Source organism: Heptranchias perlo, chromosome 3 (assembly GCF_035084215.1).
Source record: "Heptranchias perlo isolate sHepPer1 chromosome 3, sHepPer1.hap1, whole genome shotgun sequence".
In the NCBI taxonomy this organism is placed as follows: domain Eukaryota; kingdom Metazoa; phylum Chordata; class Chondrichthyes; order Hexanchiformes; family Hexanchidae; genus Heptranchias; species Heptranchias perlo.
In genome coordinates, this window is record NC_090327.1 from 96512671 (window position 1) to 96530090 (window position 17420).

The window sequence follows — 17420 nt, forward strand, 5'->3', positions numbered from 1 at the left end:
CTCCTTGTAATTTAACCCTTGGAGTCCAGGTATCATTCTAGTAAATCTACGCTGCACTCCCTCCAATGTCAATATATCCTTCCTAAGGTGGGGTGCCCAGAACTGAACACAGTACTCACAGGGCTTTGTAAAGTTGTAGCATAACTTCTATCCTCTTGTATTCTAGTCCTCTAGATATAAAGGCCAGCATTCCATTAACCTTTTTGATTATTTTCTGTACCTGTCCATGACATTTTAATGATCTATGTACATGGACCCCTAAATCTCCTTGGACTTCCACTGTTTCGAGCTTTTCACCATTTAGAAAGTACTCTGATCTATTCTTTTTAGGTCCAAAATGGATGACCTCACACTTGCCCACAATGAAATCCATTTGCCACAGTTTTTCCCATTCACTTAATCTATTAATATCTCTGTAATTTTATACTTCCATCTACACTGTTTACAATGCTGCCTATCTTTTGTGTCATTGGCAAACTTGGATATGTGGCTCTCTATTCTGTCATCTAAGTCGTTAATAAATACAGTGAATAGTTGAGGCCCCAACACAGATCCCTGTGGGACATCACTAGTCACATCCTGCCAATTTGAGTACCTGCCCATTATCCCTACTATCTGCCTCCTGCTGCTCAGCCAATTTCCTAACCAGGTCAATAATTTGTCACCAATTCCATGAGCTTCACCTTTAGCTAACAGTCTCTTATGAGGGGCTTTATTGAATGCCTTCTGAAAGTCCATATAAACAACATTCATAGATATAGGCACATAGGAACAGGAGTTGGCCATTCATCCCCTCGAGCCTGTTCGATCTTTCAATTAGATCTTGGATGATCTGTACAGCACCAACAAAAATTAGGTTTTCCTAAATGATCCCCTCAGTGGTATGAAGTGGAAACCGGGACTGAAAGCAGGGTCAGTGTGTGCAGGCACTCTAAGCACCAATGGAAAGTAAAATCAGGCGGGGTGTAAAATGGGAGGCTGACCTGATCCTGTCAGTTTCCCAGCAGGTGGGTTAGATTAAAATTACCCTCCCCTAGCTTTACAAATGCTGCTTCAGTGGGAACACTGCTTGTAAAATTGCCTCATACGTTTCTCGAGCAAGTTGTGCAAATTTCTCTTAAAATAAGGTTACGATGATGGAAGTTTTCATCACACAGTAAGGTACAATACCTGGGTGCGCCTTGGATGGTGAATGCTTTGTCAGCATGCTGCTCTCCAAGCTTACTCATTATTTCATACAGTTTGTGACAGAGCTAGAAAACAAAAAGAAACAAGTATAAAGTGTTATGTCCGAATAAACACCCAAATTGATGTGGTGATTACCAGCTGCTTTTATTTCCACACCCTCGAGAATGTTCCGTCAAAAAATAACAAAAGCAATACAAGAGAAGACATTGGAATGTAATTGCTACAATATGCTTACCCCCATCAGAGGGCCCATCTTGTGTTCAGTTAACAATATGCAAGTACCATATGTATCATGAAGGACTCCTCTTTTAATGACACCATTAGCGATTAAAAGAGCCTAGATTTTAAGACACAGAGCATTGAGTGACAGGGGAGCATATTCAGGCACAGATAATAGCGGGTCCGTGACTGACACGGGCCAGGAATCAGATATACTGACCTCCGCGCCCAAGTTCTCGATATGAGCTCCAGTCATTCGAAGTTTTACGCCAGCAGTGCTAAATCATAAAATTTATCCTAATATTTTCAGTCCTTTTATCTCATATTATTTTCAATGAACAACTTTGTTTAAAATGTCAAATAATTGATATTGCTCTCTAAGCTGCACACTCTAAACGCTGTGATAAACAAAGGGCAAATTTACTTGGAATAGTGATACCTGATTCATGGGTAACGATCCATTTTAAGTATTCAAAAATGATCCAAAGTATAAAAGAGATGGGTTATGAGGAAATATTGGAGAGATCAGGAAGGAAAAACCTTTAAAGGAGAGGGGCCTCATCAAGATGTGTAAAGGATTAAATGGAACACCCAAAATAATACTTCAGAGTAAGTCAAGCAAGTAGAACCGGAGAACATAAGTTAATGAATTTGAAACAGATATTCCGATGAACTTCTTTACTCAAGGCCATAAATAGTCAGAATAATTTGCCAGCCAGACAGTAGTCGGATAATCATCTGGGAGAGTGAGGATATTAGTATGATGAGCTTAGCTCAGGAGCAGATTAATGCATGGGCCTACCATGCCCAGCGGCCACAGCCAAATATGGGGTCCCTGCCAGAATTATCTCATGCAATGCAGTGCTCAGGGGCGGCAGAGTGCAGAGGGGAGTCCACAGAGGCCTCACTGGGTTTCACCTCAAATACAGAGGGAGTGACTCGGGCCGCCTAACAGCGGAGAGGCAGTGCCGGGTGATGGCAGGTTTAACGCTAACCGAGGAGCTTATATATTTAACAAATGTCGGGCACGGGTTCTGTTGTCCACTGATTGCTCTGTGCCAGGCGGAACTCTGACACTTGACCTCCCCTCAGCACAATGCAGTGGCCTACATCAACAGAAAGTGGTTCTACTGGATCAATGTCAACTGGTCAATGACCAGGAACACTGCATCGTAAGGGCCAACAACCACTTCCCAGGCAGCAGTCACAGTGCTTCCATTTTAATACAATCATCCACGCCAGGCTTACTTGAAAATGTAGGTAAACTGTAAAGATGGGTCTTAAATAACTATTGCCGGAGGATAAAGGAAAAGAAAAAAACTTTAAGGTATTGAGAGATAAAAGCAGTGTTGCAGAATGGGCAAAGAGTATCAACAAGTTAAATGCGAGATCGAGGAAAAAGAATATTTTAAAATATTGGGGTCAGGATTGAGTGACTCGTACATGAATGCGCAAAGCATTCAAACAAAATCAGAGAGTTGGAAGCATAAATTATTTTAGAGGGGTATGATCTAGTAACTATAACGGAGACATAGCTTAGGTTAGGACAGGTCTGGGAACTTCAGATTCCTAGTTATAACATTTTCAGGTGAGATTTAGGGAGAGAAAAAGGGTTGGGTGGCTGTGTTAATAAAGGATTCTATCACAGCACTAGACTGGAAGGATGTCCTGGGGGTTTTGCTAACATAGAATCCATAGAGGTAGAGTTAAGAAACAGGAAAGGAAACAGTACAATTTTTGATGACCACACAACAGTAGAGGTGAGACAAAGGGGAAGATTTGTAGGTAGTTCAGAGAAATATGTAAGGACAACAGGGCAGTAATATTAATGATTTTAACCATCAAAAGATAGACATGTGGTTGAAGTTGTGAACATTTTTTTTAGAATTCTTCCAGGACTGATTCTTGGGTCAGCATGTTTCTAGTCCAAGGAAAGAAGCATTGCATGATTTAGTTCTGGGAAACAAACTGATGTGAAAATGGGAGAACAGTTGGGAAATACGAAGCACAACACAGTTAGGTTCAATGTTGAGGGAGTGCCCAGCAGAGCTTGGGAAGCAATAATGTCAGTGAAGTCCTACTGGAAGATCACCCATTGTGTTGAAAACAAAGAGAGCTTGTTGTAGATTGGAGTCCAAAGTCAGTGGAGCAGCAGTCTCAGTATTTACAACTGGGCTTAGGACCTCCTCTGCAATTGCTAGATTGTGATTCCGAAAAGTCTTCCTGCATGGCCGCGCAGATATAGTTAGTAGATCCCTTCACACTTGGAGCCATACCTTTCAGGGTATTTTGGAGAGATTTAAGTGATTGGTCTATGTGATCCTCTCATACAGAGGTCTCTTTTTATAATCAGGCCCTGTGAGACTCAAATCCCCAGGCAGAGAAAGGAAGTGAACTGGTCGTCCAGATAGCAGGTTCCTGCTCCTCCATTGCTACCATGATTTGCTCATCCTCACATGTGTACAGCGACTCACCTGGTGCTGCCTCCTCAAGCCCACGATTTAATTCCTCTGGGGAATGTACCTGTGCTGGCATTTACCACAGATGATGTGCATGACACAGGATTTCTTCTGTCCCATTGGGACTGCTGGCTGGCTGCTGACGTACGTTTACAAAAATAGAAGAGAAACATATATTACAATTCTGGCTGCAAGCCATCTCCTTCAAACCAATGCTTCCTTGCCAATATATGGTGTTGTTCTTGAGTGTATGCCTGTGTGAGCCTGAATGTGAGTGAGTGAGCAAGGATGTAAGTGAGAAGACATAAAAAGAGAAGGATTGTACGAGCCCTCAGCATGAGAGATGCTTCTGACTTCTCTGAACCTCACTCCCTCGATGTTTTCTGGGCCAGTTACGTCGAGCACGGCCTCCTTGAAGACTGTCAGCAGCCTGAAACTCTGGGGATTTCCTCTTCTGTGAGTTTGCTCCTGCAATTAGTGTTGAGATGTTTGGAACAGTCAACAGCAAAAGGTGAGCATCAGGGTATGTGGTTGCTTTGCATGTAGGCACAAACGTAATTATGGAAAAAAGTCTATTGTCTTACAAATAGCAGCTGATCAACGACCTGTAGAACAAGCGTGCGAGGGTAATCATCTCGGGACTTCCACCAGTTTTGACTCGATTATTAGAGAGATACAGCAGGATCATCAAGTCTCAACATGTAGCTCCAAGGCTTATGCAAGGAGGAAAAGCTGAAATTCATTGATAGGTATTGTCTGTCGTTTCCAGGATTTGATTTTAGTCCTTAACAGTTCCTATCTGGCTGAAATGAGCGGCAGCAGTCGGCTGCCCATTTTACACCTTGCCTGATTTTCCTTTCCATTAACGTCAAGACCATTGAGTCTGACCTTTCTGGTGGGAAGTTCATGGAAAGTATCATTAGAGATGCTATCAATGATTGCCTAGAATGCACAGGGCCAATAGCGGGTAATATGGCTTCAGAAAGCCAAGGTCATGTTTGACAAACCTGAGAAGAGTTTTTGGAAGTGACTAGAAGGGAAGATCAAGGAGACATGACAGACATCATCTACTTAGATTTACAACAGGCTTTTGATAAAGGACTCCTGAGGAACTGTGTAAAAACATTAGGGCCTAGAAATTCAATGATGCTGCACCCGTTTTACAGGCGTATTGGTGTGGGCATCAAAAAAGGCGTCCAGGGCCCAGGCCTGAAACAGATGTGAGGCCTTTTGCCGATGCAAATAGATGGCCTAACGCCTGTTGGAGGCTCCCTTTGTAAATTTAGGCTGCTCTGAACATAACCGGCTCTGGGACAATTTCGAGGCTTGGGTCTCATGATGTGGGGGGAAAAATGGCAACATAGATTAAAAATTGGCTAATGAATTGTAAGCAAAGGTAATTTTGAATAGAGTAGCCTGCAACTGAGGCTTTCGTAAATTGGATTCCCTAAGGCTCCTCAAGGCTGGCTCCCCTGGTGTTCATTATATTCATTAAGTGATCTGGAGGAGAGCATAGACAGCACATTAATTACATTTGTAAATGACATTTTTTTTATTCGTTCATGGGATGTGGGCGTCGCTGGCGAGGGCGGCATTTATTGCCCATCCCTAATTGCCGTTGAGAAGGTGGTGGTGAGCCGCCTTCTTGAACCGCTGCAGTCCGTGTGGTGAAGGTTCTCCCACAGTGCTGTTAGGAAGGGAGTTCCAGGATTTTGACCCAGCGACAATGAAGGAACGGCGATATATTTCCAAGTCGGGATAGTGTGTTCACTTGGAGGGGAACGTGCAGGTGGTGTTGTTCCCATGTACCTGCTGCTCTTGTCCTTCGAGGTGGTAGACGTCGCGGGTTTGGGAGGTGCTGTCGAAGAAGCCTTGGCGAGTTGCTGCAGTGCATCCTGTGGATGGTACACACTGCAGCCACTGTGCGCCGGTGGTGAAGGGAGTAAAAGTTTAGGGTGCTGGATGGGGTGCCAATCAAGTTGGCTGTTTTGTCCTGGATGGTGTCGAGCTTCTTTGAGTGTTGTTGGAGCTGCACTCATCCAGGCAAGTGAAGAGTATTCCATCACACTCCTGACTTGTGCCTTGTAGATGGTGGAAAGGCTTTGGGGAGTCAGGAGGTGAGTCACTCGCCGCAGAATACCCAGCCTCTGACCTGCTCTCGTAGCCACAGTATTTATATGGCTGGTCCAGTTAAGTTTCTGGTCAATGGTGACCCCCAGGATGTTGATGGTGGGAGATTCGGCGATGGTAATGCCGTTGAAAGACAAGGGGAGGTGGTTAGACTCTCTCTTGTTGGAGATGGTCATTGCCTGGCACTTGTCTGGCACGAATGTTACTTGCCACTTATCAGCCCAAGCCTGGATGTTGTCCAGGTCTTGCTGCATGCGGACTCGGACTGCTTCATTATTTGAGGGGTTGCGAATGGAACTGAACACTGTGCAATCATCAGCGAACATCCCCATTTCTGACCTTATGATGGAGGGAAGGTCATTGATGAAGCAGCTGAAGATGGTTGGGCCTAGGACACTGCCCTGAGGGACTCCTGCAGCAATGTCCTGAGGCTGAGATGATTGGCCTCCAACAACCACTACCATCTTCCTTTGTGCTAGGTATGACTTCAACCACTGGAGAGTTTTCCCCCTGATTCCCATTGACTTCAATTTTACTCGGGCTCCTTGGTGCCACACTCGGTCAAATGCTGCCTTGATGTCAAGGGCAGTCACTCTCACCTCACCTCTGGAATTCAGCTCTTTTGTCCATGTTTGGACCAAGGCTGTAATGAGGTCTGGAGCTGAGTGGTCCTGGCGGAACCCAAACTGAGCATCGGTGAGCATGTTATTGGTGAGTAAGTGCCGCTTGATAGCACTGTCGACGACACCTTCCATCACTTTGCTGATGATTGAGAGTAGACTGATGGGGCGGTAATTGGCCGGATTTGATTTGTCCTGCTTTTCGTGGACAGGACATACCTGGACAATTTTCCACATTGTCGGGTAGATGCAAGTGTTGTAGCCGTACTGGAACAGTTTGGCTAGAGGTGCGGCTAGTTCTGTAGCACAAGACTTCAGCACTACAGCTGGGATGTTGTCGGGGCCCATAGCCTTTGCTGTATCCAGTGCACTCAGCCGTTTCTTGATATCACGTGGAGTGAATCGAATTGGCTGAAGACTGGCTTCTGGATGGTGGGGATATCGGGGGGAGGCCGAGATGGATCATCCACTCGGCACTTCTGGCTGACGATGGTTGCCCACACTTCAGCCTTGTCTTTTGCACTCACGTGCTGGACTCCGCCATCAATGAGGATGGGGATGTTTGCAGAGCCTCTTCCACCCATTAGTTGTTTAATTGTCCACCACCATTCATGACTGGATGTGGCAGGACTGCAGAGCTTTGATCTGATCCGTTGGTTGTGGAATCGCTTAGCTCTGTCTATAGCATGTTGCTTCCGCTGTTTAGCATGCATGTAGTCCTGAGTTGCAGCATCACCAGGTTGGCACCTCATTTTTAGTACGCCTGGTGCTGCTCCTGGCATGCTCTTCTACACTCCTCATTGAACCAGGGTTGATCCCCTGGCTTGTTGGTAATGGTAGAGTGAGGAATATGCCGGGCCATGAGGTTACAGATTGTGCTGGAATACAATCTGCTGCTGCTGATGGCCCACAGTGCCTCATGGGTGCCCAGTTTTGAGCTGCTAGATCTGTTCTGAATCTATTCCATTTAGCACGGTGGTAGTGCCACACAACACGTTGGATGGTGTCCTCAGTGCAAAGACGGGACTTTGTCTCCACGAGGACTGTGCGTGATCACTCCTACCAATACTATCATGGACAGATGCATTTGCGACAGGTAGATTGATGAGGACGAGGTCAAGTAAGTTTTTCCCTCGTGTTGGTTTGCTCACCACCTGCCGCAGGCCCAGTCTGACAGCTGTGTCCTTCAGGACTTGGCCAGCTCGGTCAGTAGTGGTGCTACCGAGCCACACTTGGTGTTGGACATTGAAGTCCCCCACCCAGAGTACATTCTGTGCCCTTGCTACCCTCAGTGCTTCCTCCAAGTGGTGCTCAACATGGAGGAGGACTGATTCATCAGCTGAGGGAGGACGGTAGGTGATAATCAGCAGGAGGTTTCCTTGCCCATGTTTGACCTGATGCCATGAGATTTCATGGGGTCCAGAATCAATGCTGAGGACTCCCAGGGCCACTCCCTCCTGACTGTATATCACTGTACCGCCTATCAGTACACAGCCCACGGGATTGCCTGCACACCTGATGTCTCCATGCCTTTTCCTCCGCCACACTCCCGGGCCACTGGAGCCTGCTCTGGTTTGCCAGACTTTCCATGCTGCCTGACCTCCAGCATTTTCTGTCTTTAATTCAGATTTCCATCAACCTGCGGTATATTGCTTTTCCTTTTCCAATTAAACATAATTTGCCCAGTAACTTGCTGGAATTGCAACAGTAAAGGAAAACAATGAAGATTGTTCAGACACACTAAAGCAAGCCAAAAGGGGAAAACCTGGACAGATGCGGGTGACAGAGATTGATGGCTACATTTCATTATTCACACATACAACTGACAATGCGAGTGCCAGACAACGGGATAGTAACCGGGCCACCTCCAGAAACGACTTCGGGCAGAGGGTAGAAGGATATCAACAGGCAGATGAGTTAATCCTTGAATTAGCCAATGGCATTCGCAGCTGCAGTACACAACAAGTCAATGAAAGAACAGTCATGGACAGTCCGAAACACAACACAGGGTTCAGGTCCCTGCTTTAAAACAGTGTGAAGGACAGTCACAGGAGCTCTGATGATGGTCGACCGATGATGATGATGATGATGATGATGACATGATTCAGTGTGTGTGATCCAGCTCAGTGAAATAGATTCTCTCCTATGATGTAATGCGGGCGCCAGAAAAATTTACGTATATGGAAAACGACTACCTCATAATGTCAGAAAATGCACCCAAATCAAGCTTCTGCTCTTCCAATGCAGAGCCTCACCCACTGCGAGTTCAGAGCAAAAATTTACTGGTATGCATTAATCAACAAATAATGGCTCATTTTTCAATATGCACTCCTGGAGGGTGATTTTAACCCCACTCCTGCCTGGCGGGAATGGTGAATGAGAGGAGTTAAGATTGTGAGTCCATTTTTTTTTTATTATTCATTCATGGGATGTGGGCATCGCTGGCAAGACCAGCATTTATTGTCCATCCCTAATTGCCCTTGAGAAGGTGGTGGTGAGCTGCCTTCTTGAACCGCTGCAGTCCGTGTGGTGAAGGTTATCCCACAGTACTGTTCGGTAGGGAGTTCCAGGACTTTGACCCAGCGATGATGAAGGAACGACGATATATTTCCAAGTCAGGATAGTGTGCAACTTCGAGGGGAACGTGCAGGTGGTGTTGTTCCTATATGCCTGCTGCCCTTGTCCTTCTAGGTGGTGGAGGTCGTGAGTTTGGGAGATGCTGTCGAAGTTGCTGCAGTGCATCCTGTGGATGGTACACACTGCAGCTATAGTGCGCCGGTGGTGAAGGGAGTGAATGTTTAGGGTGGTGGATGGGGTGACAATCAAGCGGGCTGCTTTGTCCTAGATGGAGTCGAGCTTCTTGAGTGTTGTTGGAGCTGCACTCATCCAGGCAAGTGGAGAGTATTCCATCACACTCCTGACTTGTACCTTGTAGATGGTGGAAAGGCTTTGGGGAGTCAGGAGGTGAGCCATAGTATTTATTTGGCTGGTCCAGTTTCTGGTCAATGGTGATCCCCAGGATGTTGATGGTGGGGGATTCGGCGATGGTAATGCCGTTGAATGTCAAGGGGAGATGGTTAGACTCTCTCTTATTGGAGATGGTCATTGCCTGGCACTTGTCTGGCACGAATGTTACTTGCCACTTATCAGCCCAACTCAGCGAACATCCCCATTTCTGACCTTATGATGGAGGGAAGGCCACTGATGAAGCAGCTGAAGATGGTTGGGCCTAGGACACTGCCCTGAGAAACTCCTGCAGCAATGTCCTGGGGATGAGATGATTGGCCTCCAACAACCACTACCATCTTCCTTTGTGCTAGGTATGACTCCAGCCACTGGAGAGTTTTCCCCCGATTCCCATTGACTTCAATTTTACTAGGGCTCCTTGGTGTCACACTCGGTCAAATGCTGCCTTGATGTCAAGGGCAGTCACTCTCACCTCACCTCCGGAATTCAGCTCATTTGTCCATGTTTGGACCAAGGCTGTAATGAGGTCTGAAGCTGAGCGGTCTTGGTGGAACCCAAACTGAGCATCAGTGAGCAGATTATTGGTGAGTAAGTGCTGCTTGATAGCACTGTCGACGACACCTTCCATCACTTTGCTGATAATTGAAAGTAGACTGATGGGGCGGTAATTGGCCGGATTGGATTATGGACAGGACATACCTGGGCAATTTTCCCCATTGTCGGGTAGATGCCAGTGTTGTTGCTGTACTGCAACGGTTTCGATAGAGGCGCGGCTAGTTCTGGAGCACAAGTCTTCAGCACTACAGCTGGGATGTTGTCGGGGCCCATAGACTTTGCTGTATCCATTGCACTCAGCCGTTTCTTGATATCATGTGGAGTGAATCAAATTGGCTGAAGACTGGCTTCTGTGATTGTGGGGATATCGGGAGGAGGCCGAGATGGATCATCTACTCGGCACTCCTGGCTGAAGATGGTTGCAAACACTTCAGCCTTGTCTTTTGCACTCACGTGCTGGACTCTGCCATCATTGAGGATGGGGATGTTTACAGAGCCTGCTCCTCCCGTTAGTTGTTTAACTGTCCAACACCATTCACAACTGGATGTGGCAGGACTGCAGAGCTTTGATCCGTTGGTTGTGGAGTTGCTTAGCTCTCTCTATAGCATGTTGCTTCCGCTGTTTAGCACGCATGTAGTCCTGAGTTGTAGCTTCCCAAGGTTGGCACCTCATTTTTGGTATGCCTGGTGCTGCTCCTGGCATGCTCTTCTACGCTCCTCATTGAACCAGGGTTGATCCCCTGGCTTGTTGGTAATGGTAGAGTGGGGAATATGCCGGGCTATGAGGTTACAGATTGTGCTGGAATACAATTTTGCTGCTGCTGATGGCCCACAGCGCCTCATGGATGCCCAGTTTTGAGCTGCTAGATCTGTTCTGAATCTATCCCATTTAGCCTCGCGGTAGTGCCACACAACACGTTGGAGGGTGTCCTCAGTGCGAAGACGGGACTTTGTCTCCACGGGGACTGTGCGGTGGTCACTCCTACCAATACTGTCATGGACAGATGCATCTGCGACAGGTCGATTGGTGAGGACGAGGTCAAGTAGATTTTTCCCTCGTGTTGGTTCACTCACCACCTGCCGCAGGCCCAGTCTGGCAGCTATGTCCTTCAGGTCTCGGCCAGCTCAGTCAGAAGTCGTGCTACCAAGCCAGTCTTGGTGATGGATGTTGAAGTCCCCCACCCAGAGTAGATTTACGCACCTTTGCCACCCAGCGACATTTTATCTTCACCAACTTTGAAGTCGGCCGAGGCTCCAATTGAGGCAGGAGCGGGACTAATTTAAATTTAAAACTCATGGCCTGATGACATCATCGGCACTGCAACAGCATTCGGGAGTTCCGGGCGGAGCCAACCCCAACAACCGAACCATGGCAGGAGTGGCCGAGTAGCCAAGTAGCCAGAAGAGGATAAGGTAAGCAGAATGGATTGGGCCTCACACTGAGCTCCCCGTAGGGGTTTCCCTCCTGCTCCACATTCCCACATGCCCTGAACATGCCCCCAGTTAAAATCGATCCCTCCATGTCGGAAGTGCAGAATTTACCCAAGCATGCCCCTAGACCCCCTCTAGGGACAGTAAAATCCCATGCATGATGTGCAGTATACCCACTTCTAGAATTGCCACTTCACCACTAGGGGTGGGTTAACGTTGAACGAATCAGATTGGCAATCTCCACACCCAATAAACTGCCTAATTGCATTTCAGATCCATACTCTGGCTCAGGCTTTTTTTTGCCACTGAATATGTTCTTCACCTGAACCCAATGTGAGATGAATTAATTTGCATTTTTTGCATTTGCATTTAGAAACAAACAAACAAATTATATTCTGCCACACTAACAAATAACAGTCCTCTGAGAAGCTGTCTCTGTGCCAATACCACCTTCAGTGTCTCAGAGACAATGTCTACTCACCACTGCAACCTCCTTGTGAAATTTCGACTCTATACATGAAATGTTTCTGAAGGTGTTGACATAGAAACCAACTCGGCTGTGAAAGTGAAAACAAATGATCAGCGAAACTCATCCCCCTTAATTTAACATACACAAAGAATATGACACCAAATCATTTGATCATTAATATGGAGCAAACTACTGTCCTTAGCATTTCAGACACAGGCTTTCGCACATTGGAGTGAATATTGGGAATTTAGTTTCATGCTCCCATGATTTTCCTTTGAAATGTATCCCATTTCTTCTTTCACTTTTTGAAATTTCAGGAAGATCTTTAGATATAGAAAGTTCTGTAGAAACACAGACAGCTCAAGGCTTGATAAGACCGTAGTTCCATCTCGTCTGCCTTCCTGCTGTTCTATCCAATAATGAGTTTCTCTCCCAGGCATTTGTCCAATTTTGCCTTGTAGATATCTAAGGTGCCTGCCTCTACAACCTCCCTCGCTAAACTGTTCCAATAATCAACCATCCTCTCACTAAAGGAATGTCATCTAGTCTGAATCTACACCTTCTCAACTTTTACTCATGTCCCCTCACTCTGCTGTCTCACGCTGATACAAAAAGTCTGACTGATCATCTAGATCTCTGAGCCTTAAAATGTGGAAGACTTCACTCAGATCCCCTTCAGTCTTCTTCTTTAAAATGAGAAGAGGCCCAGATCCTTCAGTCTATCCACACATCTTTTATCGTCCAACTCTCTTTGTCATCTTAGTAGCATCAGGAAAACAAAGTGAGTAGAATTTCCATGGGGGTTCGTCCGATCTCCCATAGCAAGTTTGTAACTTTGGGGGAAGATCATTGGAAACCCCAATTGTTTACGCAGTTTCTCCAGAGTATTTGCCGATTTTGCGCCAAAGTAACGGTGGGAGATCAGGAGAATCCCAGAATAAATTTACGGCAAGTGTCTGTTTTCCTCAACTCATTTTATCATGAATACCCACACTGCAAATATAACACATTTAACTATGGAAATGAAAGTAGATTTTTTTTATTTATATATTTTGAAAGTGTTTCTAAGTGTTTATTTTCTACCTTTCCCTCTGTCTTCCTACGTTGTTGTGTCATCACTGTCCAAGATCATGGGGCTGATGGGAAGGGGGAGGGAAAGATCACCTGCTCCAGTCTTTCCGTCATTGTTATCATAGAACTATAGAGCTTAACACTATTTGGCCCATTATATTTGCAACAGCTCTGTCCCCCTGGCTCTGTAACTTCCTCTGCTTCAAATACTTATCCACTTTTCCTTCAAAAGTTACAATGGTCTCTGCATTAACCAATCCCTCTGACAAGGCATTCCATGCTCCAACAATTCTCCGTGTAAAGAAATTAATCCTACAACCTTTCAAAGTTCTCTAGATTCAGGAACTGTCCATCTAGATTTGAAAATTGCACGTCACTCAGCTTTTTAAGAAAGTGTAGAAATGCATGAACAGATACTTGACCATGTTAATGTAGAAATGCATGAACAGTTACTTGACCATAGTAAAGACCTGAACCAATAAAGAATGTACATGTACGCCCATATTCTATGACAGGAGGACATTACTAATTAAACTGTATAAATGTGAACTGTTTCCTTTGTTCAGTGAAGAGGTTGTTCTGACCGTTGTTCAGAATACAGCCTCCCTTGCATACAAGTCAATTAAAGTAAAACTTTTCCCTTTGTGATACTGGTCTGAGTGTGTTAGTGCATTGGTATAGTGTTAAGTTTCGACAAAAGGAGAGAGAGGGAAACCAGGGAATTATAGACCAGTTAGCCTAACATCTGTTGTGGGGAAAATGCTGGAGTCTATAATTAAGGATAGTGTGACTGAACACCTCAAGAATTTTCAGTTAATCAGAGAGAGCCAGCATGGATTTGTGCAAGATAGGTCGTGCCTGACAAACCTGATTGAATTTTTTGAAGAGGTGAGTAAAGTAGTGGACAGGGGATTGTCAATGGATGTTATTTATATGGATTCCAGAAGGCATTTGATAAGGTCCCACATAAGAGACTGTTAGCTAAGATAGAAGCCCATGGAATCGAGGGAAAAGTACGGACTTGGTTAGGAAGTTGGCTGAGCAAAAGGCGACAGAGAGTAGGGATAATGGTAAGTATTCACATTGGCAGGATGTGACTAGTGGAGTCCCGCAGGGATCTGTCTTGGGGCCTCAATTATTCACAATATTTATTAACGACTTAGGTGAAGACATAGAAAGTCTCATATCTAAGTTTGCCGATAACACAAAGATTGGTGGCATTGTAAGCAGTGTAGATGAAAACATAAAATTACAAAGGGATATTGATAGATTAGGTGAATGGGCAAAACTGTGGCAAATGGAATTCAATGTAGACAAATGTGAGGTCATCCACTTTGGATCAAGAAAGGATAGAACAGGGTACTTCCTAAATGGTAAAAAGTTAAAAACAGTGAATGTCCAAAGGGACTTAGGGGTTCAGGTACCTAGATCATTGAAGAGTCATGAACAGGTGCAGAAAATAATCAAGAAGGCTAATGGAATGCTGGCCTTTATATCTAGAGGACTAGAGTAAAAGGGGGCAGAAGTTATGCTGCAGCTATACAAAACCCTGGTTAGACCGCACCTGGAGTACTGTGAGCAGTTCTGGGCACCGCACCTTCGGAAGGACATATTGGCCTTGGAGGGAGTGCAGCGTAGGTTTACTAGAATGATATCCGGACTTCAAGGGTTAAGTTACGAGGAGAGATTACATAAATTGGAGTTGTATTCTCTGGAGTTTGGAAGGTTAAGGGGTGATCTGATCGAAGTTTATAAGATATTAAGGGGAACAGATAGGGTGGATAGAGAGAAACTATTTCCGCTGGTTGGGGATTCTAGGAGTAGGGGGCACAGTCTAAAAATTAGAGCCAGACCTTTCGGGAGTGAGATTAGAAAACACTTCTGCACACGAAGGGTGGTAGAAGTTTGGAACTCTCTTCCGCAAACGGCAATTGATACTAGCTCAATTGCTAAATTTAAATCTGAGATAGATAGCTTTTTGGCAACCAAAGGTATTAAGGGATATGGACCAAAGGCAGGTATATGGAGTTAGATCACAGATCAGCCATGATCTTATTAAATGACGGAGCAGGCACGAGGGGCTGAATGGCCTACTCCTGTTCCTACGTTCCTATGTAACCTTTCCTCACTCTCAGTTACATATGTAAATTGATGACCCATCATCACTAATTCCCAAACCAAAGGGAATAATCTTTCCTTAATCACCCTATCAAAACCGTTCATAATTTTAAAAACTATTGAATATTCTCTTAGCCTTCTCTGCTCTAGTGGAAATAGTCCCAGTATCTCAAGTGTGTCCTTGTAGTTTCTCATCTCTCGTATCATCCTGGTGAATCTACGCTGTACGTTCTCCAAGGCTTTAACGTCCTTTCTATAATCGAGCGCTCTAAACCCCACAAAGTATGCTAACTGTGGTCTAGCCATCGCCCAGGACAAATTTACCTTACCACTTTGCTCTTTTATTCTTTTATATTCCTGTACTTATGAAGTCCAAAATACTATTGGCCTCCTTTTATGGCATTATCTACCATTTGAGTCCCTTAATCTCTCTGTTCATCTACACTCTTAAACTGTTTTCTATTGAGTGTATACTCACTCCCATCTTGTTTATCATCCAAAGATGCATAATCTCACATTTCTCCACATTAAATTGCATCTACCACCTGTCTGCCCATCCCACTAACCCCATCCACTAGGAGGTGGTCCAGAGTGGTCCATTGCAGGCTTCCTTCTGCAATCCTCTTTTCTATGGGCAGAAGTGAGATTGTCCCCGGCTGAGACCACTGGCTCACTCTGGGGAAGTATGTGCAAGAATACACTTCTTTCCACTCACCAAGCGGGCCATTTTAACCCTATCTGCCCAGGAGGAGCCCGGCGGCTGGGCAGTTGAAATAGCTCAGGTCACTTACCCACCGTGGAGCTGTCCGGAGCTGACCTGGCCCAATTTAACCTGCTCCATTGACCAGGTGGCAAGGTCACCCACCCAAAGTTGGTGGGGTCCTTTTTAACATATGCCTGTTGAGTCCCGATGACGTCACGGGACCAGACTGCAAATTTTACTCGGAGACCTGAGCAGGAAAGTGAACTTCCCGCCAGTCCTACCCAGTGCGGGAGTGGATTGAGCCCGAATGGTAACTTAAACATTTTTTAAAAAATACTTTCCTTTTGAGGCCAGGAGTTGCATAAGTGCTCCTCCAGGCCCCGCAAGGAAATCTTAGGTCTTCCCTGGCCTGATCTTGGCTCCCGTCAGTCGCGGGGACCCCTGCCAGACAGCCCAGCAGCCTGTCCCATGCACTTACCTGCTTTGCGGGCGGCCTCTGGGTCACACAAATTTTCATCCTTTCCCACTGACCTTCTGCTTGGAAAAGGTGGGAAGTCAACCAGCAACGTTTAAATGAGGCGCAGGAGTTGAAATATCCCAGGCCGTTTTTTTGCTGCAACACCAAGGCTTGCCCGCCCTAAATGTTAAAATCAGGCCCTATAATTTTGTTGAATTCTGTGATGTACGTGCTAAGCTGCTGGAAGCAGTGACTGAATCAGCTTCAATGATGTGAAGAAAAATCTTATTTGGTTTAAAGCCTTTGACTTCTCGTTGAAGATATAAAAATGAGAGAGGTAAAATATGCTATTAGATAACAAGTTTTGCGCTACGAGAAAGAATGGAGTTTAATACCTCGACCACAATGATGGCAACTCATCCTGTAGGTCAGTATTTAGTTCCTCAAAGACTTTCTGTGCCTTTTGAAACTCCTCTTCTGCCTAAAAGAAATCAAGAGTATTGGTGCTTTATTTTTAAGATGATATTGCTTTCATTGCAAACATTGCTGGAAAAGTGAATACAAACACCTCACAAGCTTTGCATTAACGCTGAGCAGCTGACATGTAGCCAATTGAAAGAGGTCTCTCCATCAACCTGCAGGAGAGACAGGGGCAATTGTCCTCATCACTATTTCAGTTTCTCTTCCAACACACACCCAGACCTAAAGTTCCAATGGTTAAGATGGTGGTGGGATTTGCCTGTCACTTTTCCATTGCACTTCAATTTAACCTTCATTCAAGGTTCACGCAACACTGTTACTTGTACAAATGAAGTGGGCTCTGGTGACAGCAAGATTTATATTTAAAAATGTAGCATCAGTGCAACTAGTGATAGGGTCCATCCTTTCTGCAATTCTTTAGTCTGATCTGAAACCCATGTCCTTAAATTAATCCCCTAACCATGATATTGAACACTGGAGATCACATGGCAAGTTCACCACATTCTCCTGCCTCTCCCAAAAAGAGGAAAGTGCCACACCAATGCATGCAAAT

General features: G+C 45.3%; 1 protein-coding gene across 1 annotated transcript in view; it reads right to left on the bottom strand.

Annotated features, from left to right (window-relative positions):
- The window catches only part of LOC137308541 (amphiphysin-like), a 161096-nt gene that overhangs the window by 43006 nt on the left and 100670 nt on the right, over positions 1-17420 (bottom strand). The window contains exons 7-9 of the mRNA XM_067977184.1: positions 16783-16868; positions 12051-12126; positions 1171-1253 (exon numbers count right to left, since the gene is read on the bottom strand). Coding sequence (XP_067833285.1) covers positions 1171-1253; positions 12051-12126; positions 16783-16868 — 245 coding nt within the window. The remainder of the gene's footprint in view (positions 1-1170; positions 1254-12050; positions 12127-16782; positions 16869-17420) is intronic.